The following is an 18,729-nucleotide window of genomic DNA, read 5'->3' as shown; positions in this document are numbered from 1 at the left end:
AGTGGGCCGGCCCGCACCGTCTGCAGGAACTGGGAACGTGGCCAAGGGAAGGGATTGTTACCCGGTTGTCATGGTGCTTCTTTGACGAGAACAGAATGGAAACAGCTCTGGTGACACTGCTCCCCGTCCCCGCCCACAGGACCCAAGGACAACAACAAAACATCAGGATAAAAACAACATGTGCCCAATATAGCAGCTGCTCCCCCAGGACCACACTGTGATGTAGCCTGACAGTAGGGTTTCTTTAAAAAGGAGACTTAAGTGCTGGAGTAACTCAGCGGGTCAGGCAGCATCTCTGAAGAAGGGTCCCAACACAAAATGTCACCCATCATTTTTCTCCAGAGATGCTGCCTGACCAGCTGAGTTACTCCAGCACTTTGTGTCTATCTTTGGTATAAACCAGCATCTGCTGTTCTTATTTATGCTTTTTTTTTTTAATTGCTCAGGTAAGCATCTCTGGTGAACATGGATAGACGACATTTCGGATCAGGTAGTGTTTCGTGACCCTCGGACTATCGTTAATTTGCACTAAACGTTATTCGTGTTATTCCCTTTATCATGTATTGTCTTTACACTGTGGAGGGCTCAATTGTAATCATGTATTGTCTTTCCGCTGACTGGTTAGCACGCAACAAAAGATTTTCAACTGTAACCCAGTACACGTGATAATAAACTAAACTCAAACTCAGTATGAAGAAGGGCCCAGATCCGAATCATTACCGATCCATGTTCTCCAGAGATGCTGCCTGACTCGTAAAGTTACTCCAGCATTTTGTGTTTAGTTTAGAGATACAGCGCGGAAACACGCCCTTCGGCCCACTGAGTCTGCACTGACCAGTGATCCCCACATATTAACACTATCCTACAGACACTGGGGACAATTTACATTTATAAGCCAATCGATCTACAAACCTGTACGTCTTAGCAGTGTGGGAGGAAACCGAAGATCTCGGTGAAAACCCATGCGGTCATGGGGAGAACGTACAAACTCCATACAGACAGCATTGAAGTCGGGATTGAACCCGGGTCTCTGGCTCTGAAAGCGTTGTAAGGCAGCAACTCTCCCACTGTGCCATCGTGCCATCCCTAAGTGTTATTAAGTTAGTGTTGTTCACTAACTTAACTCAGCTTAGTTTAGTTTAGAGATACAGTGTGGAAACAGGCCCTTCGGCCCAACGAGTCTGTGCTGACCAGCAATCACCCGTTCACACCAGTTTAGTTTAGAGTTACAGTGTGGAAATAAACCTTTGGGCTCACCGAATCCACTGACAACTGACAACCCATAGACTAGTTCTGTCTACATTCCAGGGACAATTTACAGAGTCAAATTAACTTAAAACCTGTACGACTTTGGAATGTGGGAGGAAAACGGAGCACCCGGAGAAAACCCACGCGGTCACAGGGAGAACGCACAAACTCCGTACAGACAGCACCCATAGTCAGGATCAAGCCCGGGTCTCAGGGGCTCTACCGCTGCGCCACCACTGATCAACTAAAGTACAAGCTGAATGCTGCAAAACCCAGCAGCACTACATCTCCAGGGGTTAACAGGACAGATGTGGAGGTGGAAGCACAATGAACTGCAAATGCTGGAATCTTTAGCAAAAATCAAAGTGCCGGAGGAACTCAGTAGGCCAGGTGGTATCGGTGGAGGGAATGGACAGGTGACGTTCATGGCGGGACCCTTCCTCTGACTGAAGGTGGATCTCAACCTGAAAGGTCATCTGTTCATTCCCTCCATTGATGCTGCCTGACTCGTTGAGTTCCACCAGCACTTTGTTAGATGTTGAGATGCTTCCACTGATGGAAAAATGGCAAACGCGGGGACATAGTTACAAGACTGTCCAAGTCTGTCAAAGTAATTGTAAATAGAAGTACAGGACAAGCTAGTTACACAGCGGGAGGTGGGTGCCAGGAAAACACTCTGGTGGAGGCAGATATGATAGTCATGTTTAAGAAGATTTTAGATAGGCAGATGGATATGCAGGGGATGGAAGGAAACAGATCACGTGCAGGCAGAGGGGATTAGTTTAACAGCATTGTGTTCAGCACAGACATAGTGGGCCGAAGGGCCTGTTCCTGTGCTTTACTGTTGAATGGACTGAGGCCACACACAAATTACAGGAACAGCACCTCTTATTCCGTTTGGGCAGCTTACAACCCAACAGTATGAACAGTGAATTCTCCAATGTTAGATAACTAAGTAAACCCCCCTTGCTGTACACCAACCCATTCTCCCGCATCTCTTCCCTGCGCCCCATGATTCACACCCATTTCTCCCCGCTCCTTCCACCTCGGTTCCTTCCTCTGGCTTCACATTTAGAATCAGACAACGTGGAAAAAGGCCCAACCTGCCCATGCCAACCAACATGCCTCATCTACACTAGCTCCACCTGCCTGCGTTTGGCCCATATCTCACTAAACCTGTCCTATCCATGTACCTGTCTACAGCGCATTCAGAAAGTATTCAACTGTTTCCACATTTTGTTACCTTACAGCCTTAATCTAAAATGGATTAGATTTTTTTTTTAAATCATCAATCTACACACAATACCCCTTAATAAAAAAGCAAAAACAGGTGTTTAGAAATTTTTGCTAAGTAATTAAAAATAAATAACTGAAATATCACAGTAAGTACATAAGTATTCAGACCCTTTACTCAGTATTTTGTTGGGGCACCTTTGGCAGTGATTACAGCCTCAAGTCTTCTTGGTCATGACACTACAAGCTTGGCACACCTGGATTTGGGTAATTTCTCCCATTCTTCTCTGCAGATCCTCTCAAGCTTTATCAGGTGCGATGGGGAGTGCGATGCACAGCTATTTTCAAGTTCCTCCAGAGATGTTCGATTGGGTTCAAGTCCGGGCTCTGGCTGGGCCACTCAAGGACATTCACAGACTTGTCACGAAGCCACTCCTGCATTGTCTTGGCTGTGTGCTTAGGGTCATTGTCCTGTTGGAAGGTGAACCTACGCCCCAGTCTGAGGTCCAGAACGCTCTGGAGCAGGTTTTCATCAAGGATCTCTCTGTACTTTGCTCCGTTCATCTTTCCCTCGATCCTGACTAGTCTCCCAGTTCCTGCCGCTGAAAAACATCCCGACACCATGATGCTGCCACCACCATGCTTCACCGTAGGTATGGTATTGGCCAGGTGATGAGTGGTGCCTGGTTTCCTCCAGATGTGACGCTTGGCATTCAGGCCAAAGAGTTTAATCTTGGTTTCATCAGACCAGAGAATTTTGTTTCTCATGGTCTGAGAGTCCTTTAGGTGCCTTTTGGCAAACTCCAAGCGGGCTGTCATGTGCCTTTTACTGAGGAGTGGCTTCCTTCTGGCCATTCTACCATAAAGGCCTGATTGGTGGAGTGCTGCAGATATAGCTGTCCTTCTGGAAGGTTCTCCCATCGCCACAGAGGAACTATGGAGCTCTGTCAGAGTGACCATCGGGTTCTTGGTCACCTCCCTGACCAAGGCCCTTCACCCCCGATTGCTCAGTTTGGCCGGGCAGCCAGCTCTATGAAGAGTCCTGGTGGTTCCAAAGTTCTTCCATTTAAGAATGACGGTGCCCACTATACTCTTTAGGACTTGCAATGCTGCAGAAATTGTTTTATACCCTACCCCACATCTGTGTCTCAACACAATCCTGTCTCAGAGGTCTATGGACCATTCCTTCGTCTTCATGGCTTGGTTTTTGCTCTGACATGCACTGTTAACTGTGGGACCTTATATAGGCAGGTGTTTGCCTTTCCAAATCATGTCCAATCAATTTAATTAACCACTGGTGGACTCCAATATCTCAAGGATAATCAATGGAAACTGGATGAACCCAAGCTCAATTTTGAGTGTCATAGCAAAATATTTATGTAAATGTGATATTTCAATTATTTCTTTTTAATTACTTTGCAAAACTTTCTACACACCTGTTTTCGCTTCTTCATTCTGGGGTATTGTGTGTAGATTGATGATTAAAAAAAAAAGAATTTAATCAATTTTAAAATAAGAAAATGTGGAAAACGTGAAGGTGTCTGAATACTTTCTGAATGCACTGTAAATGTTTCTTAAACATTGTGGAGTTCATGCTACTTCTTTCCTCAGCTAAGTTTAGACCAGGCAGGAATTCTTTAGAGCTACAGTGTGGAAACAGACCCTTAGGCCCACCGAGTCCATGCCGACCATCGATTACTCATTCACACGTTCTATATTATCCCATTTTCTCATCCACACCCTACACACCAGGGACAATTTACAAAGGGTCAATTAACCTACAAACCCGAGATAGACACAAAATGCTGGAGTAACTCAGCCGGGCATGCAGTATCTCTGGAGAGAAGGAATGGGTGAAGTTTCAGGTCGTAACCCTTCTTCAGACTGAAAGAAGAGCCTCAACCGAAAACGTCACCCATTCCTTCTCTCCTGAGATGCTGCCTGAGGTGAGTTACTCCAGCATTTTGTATCTACGTTTTGTTTAAACCAGCATCTGCAGTTCCTTCATACATAACCTGCAAACCCACACTTCTTTGGAATTTGGGAGGTAACCGGAGCATCCGGAGGGAACTCACACGGCCACAGGGAGAACGCACAAACTCCTCACATACAGACAGCACCCAAGGTCATGATTAAACCCAGGTCTCTGGTGCTGTGAGGCAGCGGCTATAACCACTGTGCCACTGCAATAGGACAGAAGTTGAAGAATAAACCATTGTGTTTGATTTGGTCTCTCTTGGATGTTCCGTGGGCTTGCGGGTTTGAGTTACAGGGAGAGCTTAGATAAGCTGAAACCTTTCTCTTTGTGTGGATGGCTGAGGGGTGACCTTGAGGTGTACAAGATCATGAAGGGACATGCATAAAGTGAATGCTCGCAGTCTCATTCACAGGGTAGAGGATTCTAAAACTAGAGGGCACAGGCATAAGATGAGGGGGGAGCGATTTAAGAGGGAACTCAGGGGCAACGTTTTGACTCAGCGGGTAGTCCGTATCTGAAATGAACTACTAGAGGAAGCTGTTGAAGTAGTTACAATTATGACTTTTAGAAGACATTTGGACAGATTTGGATAAGGAAGAGTCTGAAGAAGGGTCTCAACCCAATACGTCACCCGTTCCTTCTCACCAGAGATGCTGCCTGTCCCGCTGAGTTACTCCAGCATTTTGTGTCTACCTTGGATAAGGGTCGAGAGCGATATAAATTCACAGGTTCTAGGAACAGAATTAGGCCATTCGGCCCACCAAGTCCACTCCGCCATTCAATCATGGCCGAGCTATCTTTCTCTCACCCCCATTCACCTGCCTTCTCCCTGTAACCCCTGATACCCATACTAATTTAGAATCTGTCAATCTCCGCCTTACAACTAACCATTGACGTGGCCTCCACAGCCGTCTGTGGCAATGAATTCCACAGCTTCACCACCCTCTGACTAAAACAAAATGCTTCTCATCTCCTTTCTAAAGGTACACCCTTTTATTCTGAAGTTGTGGCCTCTGGTCCTGGACTCAGCCACTGCTGGGATAAGGGGCAGCACCCGAGGTCAGGATTGAACAAGGGTCTCTGGCGCTGTGAGGCAGCAGTTCCACCTGCTGCGACACTGTGCTGCCCTAAATCTGAGGGAACAGTGGAGCTGAATGACTTCTGTTCATTATTTTGCCTTCCCTTGCACTCAGCGTCCCTGCAGATGTTGAGTGAGATGTGCAGTAATTTATTTCAGAGCCAATGATCACACTTAACATGCAGCTATAAGGAGGGGTCAGTGGTTTCATACCAGTCTCGATGCTACTCTGTGCAAACGTCTATCAATGGTGTGTCACATTTCCAACGAACGCTGCACATTAAACCCAGACTACTCCCTCTTGTGAAATGAAACATTAATAATGCATAAGTACTTCAACTAAAATAGCAGCACCAGGAACGAGAGATCAAGTGACGCTCACACAAGCATGACAATCGATTCCCTGGGCTCCTCAATAATGAAACTGCAGTTGTTCAACGGTACTGGGATTTTTATCCACCGCCCGCATCCCTGACAACGCAACCATCTGGATTATATTCACACTCTGTACACAGGGCGGCGCAACGGGTAGTGCCATTGCCTCACAGCGCCAGAGACCCCGCTTCCATCCTGACCTCTGATAATGTCTATGTGTGTGTGGAGTTTGCTCGTTCAGAGTCATACAGCGTGGAAACAGCCCCTTCGACCCAACTTGCCCACACCAGCCAACATGCCCCACTGACACCAGTCCCACCTGCCTACATTTGGTCCATATCCCATTAAACCTGTCCTATCCATGTACCTGTCCAAATGTTTCTTAAACTTTGCGTTAGTACCTGCCTCAACTATCTCCTCTGACAGCTCATTCCATACACCCACCACCCTTTGTGTAAAAAAGTAACCCATCAGGTTCCTATTAAAAGTGTGTGTATATATATATATATATATATATATCTATCTCACACAAACACACATATATACATATAAAATGTACACACATACATACACCCAGAATGTTTTTTGTTGTTTAACATCGTGTTACAGGGTACTAAGTTTCCATATTCTGTTGTGCTGCTGCAAGTAAGACTTTCACAGTTCCTTTTTGTGACATATGACAATAAAACACTCTTGATTCTTAATATCCTTTACCTGCACATAATCCATATCCCTGCAATATCCATGTATCTATCTAAAAGCCTCTGAAATGCCACTATCGTATCTTCCTCCACCATCACCACCCCTGGCAGCACATTCAAGGCACCCACCACACATTGTGTCAAAAAAAAAACCTGCACTCAAATCTCCTTTAAATATTCTGCCTCTGATCTTAAGCCTGTGCCCTCTAATTTTGGAATCCTCTACCCTGGGAAAAAAGACTGTGTGCATTCACTTTATCCATGCTCCTCATGATCTTGTACACCTTCATAAGGTCACCTCCTCAGCTTCCTACAAGGAAGAGTCCCAGCCTATCCAGCCTCTCCCTGTAACCCAAGCCCACAAGCCCAGGTAACATGCTGGTGAATCTCTTCTGCACTTTCCAACTTAATGACATCCTTCCTGTGGCTGGGTGACCAGAACTGCACACAGTACAGTAATTGAACAATTTAATATGAAAATATAGAAAGCTCAGTCATACAGCAAAGAAATATGTTCCTGATCTACATTAACCGTCAAGCAAACATGTTTAAAACCATTTTAATCTCCCCACGTTCCGTCACCAATCCCCAGCCAAGACCGCAAGAAATAGGTAGCCCAGACCATCATACAAACAACCTCTCTTCAATCGGCTCGATTTATGCAAGTCCACCAGGATAATCAAGGACCAGTTTCACCCTGGTCAGTCCCTTTTCTCCCCTCTCCCATCAGGCAAGAGGTACAGAAGTGTGCAAATACACACCTCCAGATTCAGGGACAGTTTCTTCCCAGCTGTTATCAGGCAACTGAACCATCCTATCACCAACTAGAGAGCGGTCCTGAACAACCATCCACCTCATTGGAAACTCTCGGACTATTTCTGATCAGGCTTTACTGAACTTTATCTTGCACCAAACACTATTCACATCATTTCACTTATTCTGAATATGTACACTGTGGACGGCTCGATTGTAATTATGTTTTGTCTTTCCACTGACTGGATAGCACGCAACAAAAGTTTTTCACTGTACCTCGGTACACGTGACATAAACTAAATAAACTCAAACCTATCAATACTACCACTCACCTAAACACTCATGGATATTTAAAGAGGCCAACTAACCTACAACCCACACCTATTTGGGATGTGGGAGGAAACCGGAGCACCCGGAGAAACCCATGCAGTCACAGGAAGAACATTCAAACTCCACACAGACAGCACCCGAAGTCAGGATCAAACCCGGGTCTTTGTTGCTGTGAGGCAGCAATTCTACACCGAACCAGAAAGGGGGAAAAAAGGGGAGGGGGGTAGTTACCTGAAACTGGAGAATGACAACTAGTTTGATCCAATGTGGTTATTCCATTGCTCTTGTGTTTTTTACCCTGTATTATCTTACACTGAATTCGATATTTCTAACTTATACTTCCCTGATTTCATTCTCCGAGGATCCTTCAATCTAATCGCTTCTCAGGACGTCCTTTGCGGGAGCCGAGTTCCCGATCACTCGCGCACGGTGACATCCTGAAATCGACAACACTCAGCGCTTGCGGACTGCTCCTGACCACAGGACTCCAATCACTCGACGCTGACCACAAAGTCGACACTAACCTACTTAAATAAACCTCTCTAAAGACACCTCAGACAGCTGCCAAGATTTGACGTAACAGTCAGCAAAGTTTATGCATGAGCTCGACACAAAGTGCTGGAGTAATTCAGCAGCTTTTCTGGAGAAAAGGAATCGGTGACGTTTCGGGCCGAGACCCTTCTTCAAACAGAGTCAGGGGATTGGGTAAACTAGAGGTATGAAAAGGTACAAAGTACAAATGAATGACAGGTATGAACAGGACAAATCAAAGCCATACACGAGTTACTCAGGTACAGCTTCTCCTCCTCTATTATCAGCCTTCTGAACAGTCCTTCCATACTGTCCGATTCCCCTCTACCCCATTGCGGACATTGGTCTTTGTCTCTGGAACTGATGCGCTACAATGCTGAGAACTATATTCTGCACTCTGTATCTTCCCCTTTGCTCTACCTATTGTACTTGAGTTTGACTTGATTGTATTTATGTATGGTATTAGCAATCTGATTGAGTCGCATGCAAAACAAAGCTTTTCACTGTATCTCGGTACATGTGACAATAATAAACCTAAACCAAAATCTCCACAATTGTAGTTCAATCCTGACTACAGGTGCGTAGGAAAGGACTGCAGATGCTGGTTTAAATCGAAGGTAGACACAAAATGCTGGAGTAACTCAGCGGGGCAGAAGGAATGAGTGACATTTCGGGTCGAGCCCCTTCTTCAGACAAAGGGTCTGAAGAAGGATCTCTGACTACAGGTGCTGTCTGTATGGAGTTTGCACGTTCTTTTTCCGGGTGTTCTGGTTTCCTGCCACATGCCAAAGATGTGCAGGTTTGTAGGTTAATTGGTTTCTGTAAAATCATTCCTAGTGTGTAGGCCAGAACTAGTGTATGGGGGTGATCGCTGGTTAGTATGGACTCGGTAGGCCGAAGGGTCTGTTTTGGCGCTGTAATCTAAACCAACCTCAAATCTAATTGTCCGAACATCTGCCTTTCAAACACCCAATCACCTGTATCCACCTGCTACACTTTTCCTACCCCTCCCAGCTTTCTTCACCCCCCCCCCCCTTCACAATCAGTCTGAATCCCCCCACAATCACGCTAAATCCAGGAAACATGTTCCCGATGTTGGGGGAGTCCAGATCCAGGGGCCACAGTTTAAGAATAAGGGGTAGGCCATTTAGAACTGAGATGGGGGAAAACGTTTTAACACAGAGAGTTGTGAATTTATGTAATACTCTGCCTCGTAAGGCAGTGGGGGGTGGAGGCCGATTCACTGGATGCATTCAAAAGTGAGTTAGATAGAGCTCTTAGGCCTAGTGGAATCAAGGGGTAGGGGGAGAAGGCAGGAACGGGGTACTGATTGTGGATGATCAGCCATGGCGGTGCTGGTTCAAAGGGCCGAATGGCCTACCCCTGCTCCTATTGTCTACGTATCTATGTTTCAGTCTGAATCCCTCCCCACATCAAATCTACATTCAGCTCGTTTATCTATAAATACCACCTCAAGGAGCTGAAGCAATCCGTTTACGTCTCATAGTGAGTTGGAACAAGGGCATGATACTGATTGCAGCCTGGTTTAAATACTGTGGGGATTATGTATTCAAGTTCCATTTCAGAATTTAAGTAGCTAATCCCGGTTATTATTCCAGTGCACATCCTTCCTGCGTCATTCTTTCTCATAGTGGAACAGCGCGTAAGGCCGCTGCCTCACAGCGTCACAGACCTGGTTTCAATCCTGACTACGGATGCTGTCTTTGTGGAGTTTGCATCCACATCAACCCGCACAACTTCGATCCTGATCTTAGGTGTGGAGTTTGCATATTCTCCGTGACCACGTGGGTTTCCTCTGGGTGCTCTGACTTCCTCCCACGTCCCAAAGACGTGCGGGTTTATAAATTAGTTGGCCTCATTGTGAAAAGTTTCAAGCCCTACCCCCACCACCATACCGTTGACAAAATATAGAGACAAAATGCTGGAGTAACCCAGCATGACAGGCAGCATCGATGGAGAACATGGGTAGGTGACGTTTCAGGTCGGGACCCTTCTTCAGACTGATTGTAGGTGGAGGAGGGGGGGGGGGGGGGGGGGAGTAATCTGGAAGAGAGGAGAGCAGGACATTGCCTGGAAAGTGATAGGTGGATACAGGTGAGGGGTGTTTATGGTAGGCAGATGGTTGGACAAAGGCCAGAGATGAAAAATCAGAAGATGTGAGACCAAGGGATTGAAGAGTTCCCAATTGTGAAGCCGGAGGAAGGATGGGGTGAGAGGGGAAAGATAATTGTGGGTCCAGGTGCACACGGTGGAGGAGGAGGGGGCTGTTAGAGGTAACGTAACGTGGAAAATTCAATGTTCATGCTGCTGGGTTGCAAGCTGACCAAATGGAATACGAGGTGCTGTTCCTCCAGTTTGGGTGTGGCCTCACTTTGGCAATGGAGGAGGCCCAGGGCAGGACAATGTAGGAACGGGATGGCGATTTATAATGGTTAGCAACCAGGGGATCCAGCAGGACTTGGCGGACCGAGTGTAGGTGTTCAGTGAAATAGTCGACCAGTCTACGCTTGATCTCGCCGATGTTTCTACAGGGTAAATTGAAAGCTAGGCTCACTTTTAGACGTCTGCACAGAAACAGGCCCTTTGGCCCACCGAGTCCACGCCGACCTGCGATCACCCCATACACTAGCACTATCCTACACACTAATCATTTTAACAAAGATAATTAACCTACAAGCTTGTACGGCTGGGAGTCTGGGAGGAAACCGGAGTACCTGGAAAAAACCCATGCAGTCAAAGGGAGAACATACAAACTCCGTACAGACATAGTCAGAATGGAACCCCAGTCTCTGGCGCTGCAAGGCAGCAGCTCTACTGCTGCGCCACCCTGGTTGTGGAGATTTTGGTTTCGCTTTATTATTGTCATGTGTAGCGAGGTACCGTGACAAGCTTTGTTGTGCCTGCTCTCCAAACAGATCAGCTAATACTATACATTATTATACTCAAGCCAACTCAAGTACAATAGGTAGAGCAAAGGTCTACACGATAACTGTTTCCGTTTCTGCTTGAAGCCGGTGGGGGGGGGGGGTCTGATCACTACCACCCTTGGCTCACCTACCCGAGACGGCATCGTAGAACTCATCATCGCTCAGCACGCTGTGCGGCGGTGAACCCTTGACGACAGACTGCTCCAGTTCATGGTGCTCGCAGGCCAGAGTCTGCAGTGCCTCCGACAGGATCCTGTTCTTCTCCTGCTCCTGCTCCAATCGCTGATTCCGCACCTGAGACAGGAAATGGAAATTACAAGCCCATGATTGGGGGGGAGATGAGAGTGGAACAACGTAGATGCCAAGATCATCACAAATCTACCTGAACATGGTCCACATCCCACCATATCCATGTGCCTATCCAAAAGTCTCTTAAATGCCACTAACGTATCTGCCTCCACCACCAACTCATGTACTACCCTGGACTCGTTTTTTCCCCTGATTATGCTTTTGCACTAATGTTTTGTCCTTTGCACAGATTTGTAGAATGTTATGTGTAATTGATGCATCATTTGTTTTTGTGTGCTTGTGTGAATCTATGCAGCTCCCTAAGACTTTGGTCAGGCCGCATTTGGAGTATTACGTGCAGTTCTGGACGCCCCATTACAGGAAGGATGTGGAGGCTTTGGAGCGGGTGCAGAGGAGACTTGCCAGAATGATGCCTGGGTAAGAAGGTACTAACTACAGGGAGAGGCTGGACAAATTTGGATTGTTTTCTCTGGAACGCCTAAAGTTGAGGGGCGATCACGTAGAAATATATAAAATTATGTGTGTCATGGATAGGGTAGACAGTCAAAGTCTTTTCTCCCAGGGTGGATATGTCAGCGACTAGAGGCCATAGCTTTAAGATGAAATGGGCAAGATTTAAAGATGTGCAGGGCAAGTTTTTGTTTTACAGAGTGGTGGGTGCCTATAACGTACTGCCGGGGGTGGTGGTGGAGTCACATACAATGGTGGCATTTAATAAGCTTCTAGATAGGCACATGGGTATGGATCACATGTAGGCAGAGGAGGAGTTTAATTTGGCATCATGTTCAGCACAGATATTGTGGGTCGAAGGGCCTGTTCCTGTGTTGTACTGTTCTATGGTCTATGTGCCTGTGAAGCTGCTACAAGCAAGATTTTCATTGTATCTGTACCTCACCCTAGTTGTTCATACAACAGTAAATCTGAACCATCTGTAAGAAGCTTGCCCCAACACAAGAACTGTTCCTGTACAGTGAACTTAACTCCACCTAGTGGTGCTGAGGAGAGCTTTAGGCTTTTGAGAACCAGCGAAGAAACAGGCCTTTCGGTCTGTGCCGACCAGTGACACTTGCACTATCCTACACACTAAGGACAAATTACAATTTTATCAAAGCCAATTAACCTACAAACCTGTACGTCTTTGGAGCATGGGAGGAAACCGGAGCACCCAGAGCAAACTCAGGTGGTCACAGGGAGAACGTGCAAACTCCGTACAGACAGTACCCGTGGTCAGGATCGAACCTGCGTCTGGCGCTGTGAGACAGCAGCTCTACCACTTCTCCTCCGTGCTGCCCTTACTCCAGCATTTTGTGGGGGGTTTTCTAAATTTACACGCTGCTGGTTATTTTGAATCTTCAGCATGTTTTGGGATGAGTCAGGTGCGCTCCTACGCACACTCACACAGGTGCCTCATCTGTGCACTGACCCAAGAGCAAGTAAACAGCATCTCATTCAAATGCAACAAAGGAAGGATAACCATCAGTAAATGATTCAAATAAATCAACAGGCGTTGGCTGGCCTGACCTGACAAGCTGCTGTGTTTGGCTCCTTTAATGCAGAGGGAGAGTCACAAGGGAACCGATCCCCGAGACAGCTTCAGATACAATCACATTTTTTAAATGCTGGAGCCACTCAGCACATCAGCCAGCGTCTATGGAGAGAGGAACATTTCAGGTCCGAAACCCTTTGTCAGAACAGAAACATGTTCAGTTTAGTTTAGATATACAGCATAGAAACAGGCCCTTCCGCCCACCAAGTCTGCGCCGACCAGCGATTCCTGCTCACACCAGTTCTATCATCTCAATGTCTTAAGCTGCAGGGGAAGAGGAGGAAAAGAGATTGAACAGAGAACAGTAAAGCACATCACAGGAACAGGCCCTTCGGCCCACAATGTCCATGCCAAACATGATGCCAAGTTAAACCAATCTCCTTTGCGTACACGTGATCTGTAACCCTCCATTTCCTGCACATCCATGCACCTGTGCTGGAGTAACTCAGCGGGTCAGGCAGAATCTCTGGAGAAAAAGGATGGGCGACGTTTCGTGTTGGGAGCCTTCTCTAAACTAACAATCTCCTCGCAAAAGTTTTGATACGCAGAGAGCAAGTTTTGACATAAGAGGGAACTAAGCGAGCAGTTTGATTGATAACAATGTCCCCAGTCACAGTCACCCTCAGCAATGATCCGGAAGCTCACAGAGGGCCTTGTTCTCCATTTCAAAGCCAGCAGCCGTATTGTCCCGCTGCTACTGAAAGATAATTACTTCCTCGTACATATGTGAGGTTTATTAATTCATTGGCATAACTTATCAACGGCACAAAAACTGATTGTTATATATATATATATATATATATATAAAACAATTTTTATATTTTTATATTATATATATAAAAAAATATATAAATCTAACATTTGGTAAGATGTCAAAGTATCTCCCAGACTAGGAATATAAATCTTACAAAAGTGACTCACTGCCATGTTCATAGAACGTAAGGAGATATCCAAGTTGAGACAACTTTAATAAAGACCTTTGACCATAGAAACTAGCCACAGAGGTTCAGCTGAATCAACGACTCGCTTTAGTTCCCCGCATCAATCTCTCGTATGATCAAAATAGAAACAAGCACTACTATTTTTGTTGATTTGCCCAGCACACAACCAGATTTGACCGGGTGTGAAATTTAACACCGTAGCACATGCTAAAACCGAGGGTCACTAAATATTTACACCGCTTTTAGATTCAATACATTCGAGCCCGGCCCTTCCTGGAAAAAAAGTGTTAGATCTTCGTCTAAATCATGAGGGGAATAGATAAGGTGGACGCACAGTCTTTTTACCCCAAGGTAGGGGGAAACAAGAACTAAAGAGCATAGGTTAACGTGAGAGGGAAATAAGTGTATAATACCAGGAGGGCAACAGATTGGGTACATGAGGTTATAAAACTATGAGAGGCATAGACACGATAGACACAGAAACTTTTTCCCCCAGGGTGGAAATATCAAGGACTAGAGGGCATAGCTTTAAGATTAGGGGAAGCTTTAAGTTAAGGGATGTGCCAGACTGAGGCCACACACAAACTGGAGAAACAGCACCTCATATTCCACGGGTAGCTTACAACCCAGTGGTATGAACGTTTAATTCTCTAATTTTAAGTAACTTCTACTTGCACTCCCTTCCTCCTCCCCTCTTGCCTATTGCTCCCTTCTTTCCCCTCCCCCCCCCCCCCCCCCCCCCCCCAGCCGTTTTACCAGTTCCACAGTTCTCCACATTGTTTTCCTCTTGGGGTAACGCCTTCCCCAGCCAACAATGGGCCCACCTTGCCTCTGGTCTTTTCTCACTCCAGCACTTCTCCCCTCCCTAACCTCTCACTTTCAGTCTGAAGAAGGGTCCCGACTTGAAACGTCACCCCTCCTTTTTCTCCAGAGATGTTGCCTCACCCGCTGAGTTACGCCAGCACCTTCTGTCTATCTTTGGTATAAACCAAAATCTGCAGTTCCTCGCTTCCACTGAATGTTTAAAGGAGATGTGCAGGGTAATTTATTTATGTTTTTACCCCGAGGGTGGTGAGTGCCTGGAATACACTGCCAGGGGTGGTGGTGGGGGAGGCAGATACGATAGTGGCGTTTAAAAAGCTTTTAGATAGGGACATGAATATGCAGGGTATGGAGGGATATGGATCACATGCAGGCACAGGTTAGTTGAACTTGGCATCGTATTCAGCACAGCCATTGTGGGCTGAAGGGCCTGTTCATGTGCTGTACTGTACTATAGACACAAAGTGCTGGAGTAACTCAGCAGGTCAGGCAGCATCTCTGGAGAAAAAGGATCGGTAACGTTTCAGGCCCTGAAATAAAGGGACCCGACCCAAAAAGTTACCCGTACTTTTTCTCCTGCCTGACTCACTGAGTTAATCCAGCACTTTGTGTCTATCTTTAGTATAAAGCAGCATTTGCAGTTCCTTGTTGTACTGTACTGTACTATGTTTAATGTTCTGTTTACCCATTGTGTTATTTGAGTTGCTGCGATACCAGAGGCTAACCCATCCACCATCATTACCTCTTTGCATGTGAATGCCGAAAGCATATTTTACAGCACAAAAACAATTTTAATCCCCACCTGTCACTCCCTTGTGATTTGACTTATTTGGTTAAATTCTACCACTGGCAACATACATAACCCCAAGATGAGTTCATCTCCAACATAGCAATGAAAGGCTATCTGTGTTATAAAACCAGATAATAAAGCTATTGCAAAGTCAATACATTTGGGCATCTGTAACAAAATTGAGTAGGAAGGAAGTGCAGATGCTGGTTTACACCAAAGATAGACACAAAAAACAGTGGTAACTCAGTGGGCCAGGCAGCATCTGTGGAGAAGAGGAATAGGTGACGTTTCGGGTCGAGACCTTTCTTCAGACTGATAGTTAGGGGAGAGGGAAACGAGAGATATGAAAAGGTGCAAACAACAAATGATTGAAAGGTATGAAAAAGGACATCTGACAAAGGGGTTTGGAGATATGTGAGCAGATGATCAATGGTCAGCATGGACTCGATGGGCCAAAGGGCCTGTTTTCATGCTGTATGACTGATTCTAGACAGGAGGCGTTTGAGAGGCTTTTAGATATGCATATGGATATGCAGGGAATGGAGGGATATGGATCACGTGTAGGCAGAGGAGATTAGTTTAACTAGGCATTATGGTCATGGTGGGCCTGTTTTATACTGTAACAGCATTGATAGTTCAGAAGTAATCTTCCTTTGGGAGATCTTGGAGTTGTAATGGGGGAGACTAAAGCTGTGGAAGATGTTGAAATGGAACCATAAGGGGAAAATTTCCTCAATACGTGCGAATGTGGGCCATATGTCACAGAAGCCAAGCATAACAATTTTTTTTACAGATAAGGCTTGCTCAGTGCATCCTGCATTACATTAATATTTTTTGTTTACACTGTCTTACAGGAAATTGCTTTATGAATTCTAAGTTCCAAAACTTAGCGGGGTTGAGAAATACGATCATATCAATTTAACCAAACCATAGACAAAGAACTTCCCCGAGACTTACCAGAGGACATCGGTCTAAGGTGAGGAGGGAAAGATTTAATAGAAACCTAAGTGGTAAGTTTTTTGACACACAGGGTGGTCATAAGGTCATAAGTAATAGGAGTACAATTAGGTCTATCAAGTCTGCTCCGCCTTTCAATCATGGCTGATCTATCTCTCCCTCCTAGCCCCATTCTCCTGCCTTATCCCCATAACCCCTGCCATACATATAAATTAAGAATCTATCTATCTCTGCTTTAAAAATATCCATTGACAGCCTTCACCAAAGATCCTATAGCAAATCAAGATAGATCACTCGACAAAAAAGACATAGTACGGTCATGGGCAGATTCATGGGTAATCTTCGGCCCAATTTCCGTAACCGGCTTCCGTCTCCGCACCAAAGATCCCATAGCGGAGCAAAGATACTAGTGCGGAGATGGAAACCGGTTACGGAAACATCCTCGTAAAAATAAAAGTTATTTGGGAAACATCTTCTCCTCATTTTCAGAATTATAATTTATTAACACAAACTCTTCCCCCGCAACACTGATTACACTGAGAGTCGGGTCGGGTTACTGAAATGGATGAAAAAAAGGCCCACGTTCCGTTGCGTACTACACGTCAGCCCATTGCATTTAGAAGGAGTGGTCTATCTTACTTGCTATAGGATCTTTGGCCTCCACAGCCTTCTGTGGCAAAGAATTCCACAGATTCACCACCCTCCGACTAAAGAAATTCCTTCTACTCTTCTTCCTAAAGGAGCGTCCTTTAATTCCGAGGCTATGACCTCTAGTTCTAAACTCTCCCACTAGTGAAAACATCCTCTCCACATCCACTCTATCCATGCCTTTCACTATTCGGCACGTTTCAATGAGGTCCCCCCTCATTCTTCCAAATTACAGCGGGTACAGGCCCAGTGTCGTCAAACGCTCATCATAGGTTAACCTACTCATTCCTGCGATCATTCGTGTAAACCTCCTCTGGACCCTCTCCTGGGCCAGCACACCCTTCCTCAGATATGGTGCTCAAAATTGCTCACAATATTCCAAATGCACCTGACCAGCACCTTGAGTGCATGGAATGAACTGCCAGAGGAGGTATTTGAGGCAGGTACATATATAGGTGCAGGAGTAGGCCATTCGGCCCTTCGTGCCAGCACTGCCATGCAATGTGATCATGGAGGAACATCCACAATCAGTACCCCGTTCCTGCCTTCATTCCATACCCCTTGATTCCTATTACAACATTTATTTAGACAGGTACATGATAGGACAGATTTAGAGGGATATGGAACAAACGCAGACAGGTGGGACTAGTGTAGACGGGACGTTGGGCTAAATAGGACTCTATGACATGTACAGCTGGGATAAAGACTTATCCAATATCCAGTGAGATGCAAAGTTTAAAAAGAGATTTTCTGGGCAAGTGTTTTTTTTAAAGTGGTGGGTGCCTGCAACGTGTGCCAGGAGTGGTGGTGGAGGCAGATAAGATGGTGGCGTTTAAGAGACTTTTGGACAGTCACTTGGATATGCAGGGAATGGAGGGATATGGATCATGTCCAGGCAGAGGAGATTTAACTGCATTATGTGTGGCACAGACATTGTGGGCCTAAACATCTGTTCCTGGGCTCATTGAGTCATATATCACGGAAGCAGAATCTTCCCTCCAGCATGCCCATGCTGACCAACATGCCTCATCTATTCTAGTCCCGAAAGGTCTCGACCTGAAACATTACCTATCCATGGTCTCCAGAGATGCTACCTGTCCCGCTGAGTTACTCCAGCAATTTGTGTCCCAAAATTTAAAGGAGATGTGCATGAACTCAGTGGGCCAAAGGGCCAGATTCCAGGCTGTATCTCTACATTAAAAAAAATGAAAGTTTCAAGTTGAGAAGCTAAAGGAAAGAATGTCGGGGGAGGGGGAAGAGGAGAAATAGGTGCCATTCCATATCGGGCGATGCCTCACTCTCCCTTTTCTCCCCCACACCTCCCCCCTCTACCCTGCCCCTCCTCCCCTGGCCCCGCCTAGACACACCCAGGGGTGGGGATGCAGGCAGATGCGATAGTGGTGTTTAAGGGGATTTTAGATAGGCACATGGATATGCAGGGAATGGAGGGATGTGGATCATGTACAGGCAGAGGAGATTAGTTTAACTTGGCATCGTGTTCAGCATGGACATTGTGGGCCGAAGGGCCTGTTCCTGTGCTG

General features: G+C 46.0%; 1 protein-coding gene across 4 annotated transcripts in view; it reads right to left on the bottom strand.

The window, feature by feature from the left end:
• Positions 1-18,729, bottom strand: part of osbpl1a (oxysterol binding protein like 1A) — a 128,762-nt gene that overhangs the window by 51,127 nt on the left and 58,906 nt on the right. For all 4 annotated transcript variants that reach the window (XM_033019514.1, XM_033019513.1, XM_033019512.1 and 1 more), the window contains exon 16: positions 11,307-11,469. In XM_033019514.1, coding sequence (XP_032875405.1) covers positions 11,307-11,469 — 163 coding nt within the window. The remainder of the gene's footprint in view (positions 1-11,306; positions 11,470-18,729) is intronic.

This window comes from Amblyraja radiata, chromosome 4 (assembly GCF_010909765.2).
Source record: "Amblyraja radiata isolate CabotCenter1 chromosome 4, sAmbRad1.1.pri, whole genome shotgun sequence".
Taxonomy (NCBI): Eukaryota; Metazoa; Chordata; class Chondrichthyes; order Rajiformes; family Rajidae; genus Amblyraja; species Amblyraja radiata.
Note: the sequence above shows the minus strand (reverse complement) of the source record. Positions and strands in the feature narration are given on the sequence as shown.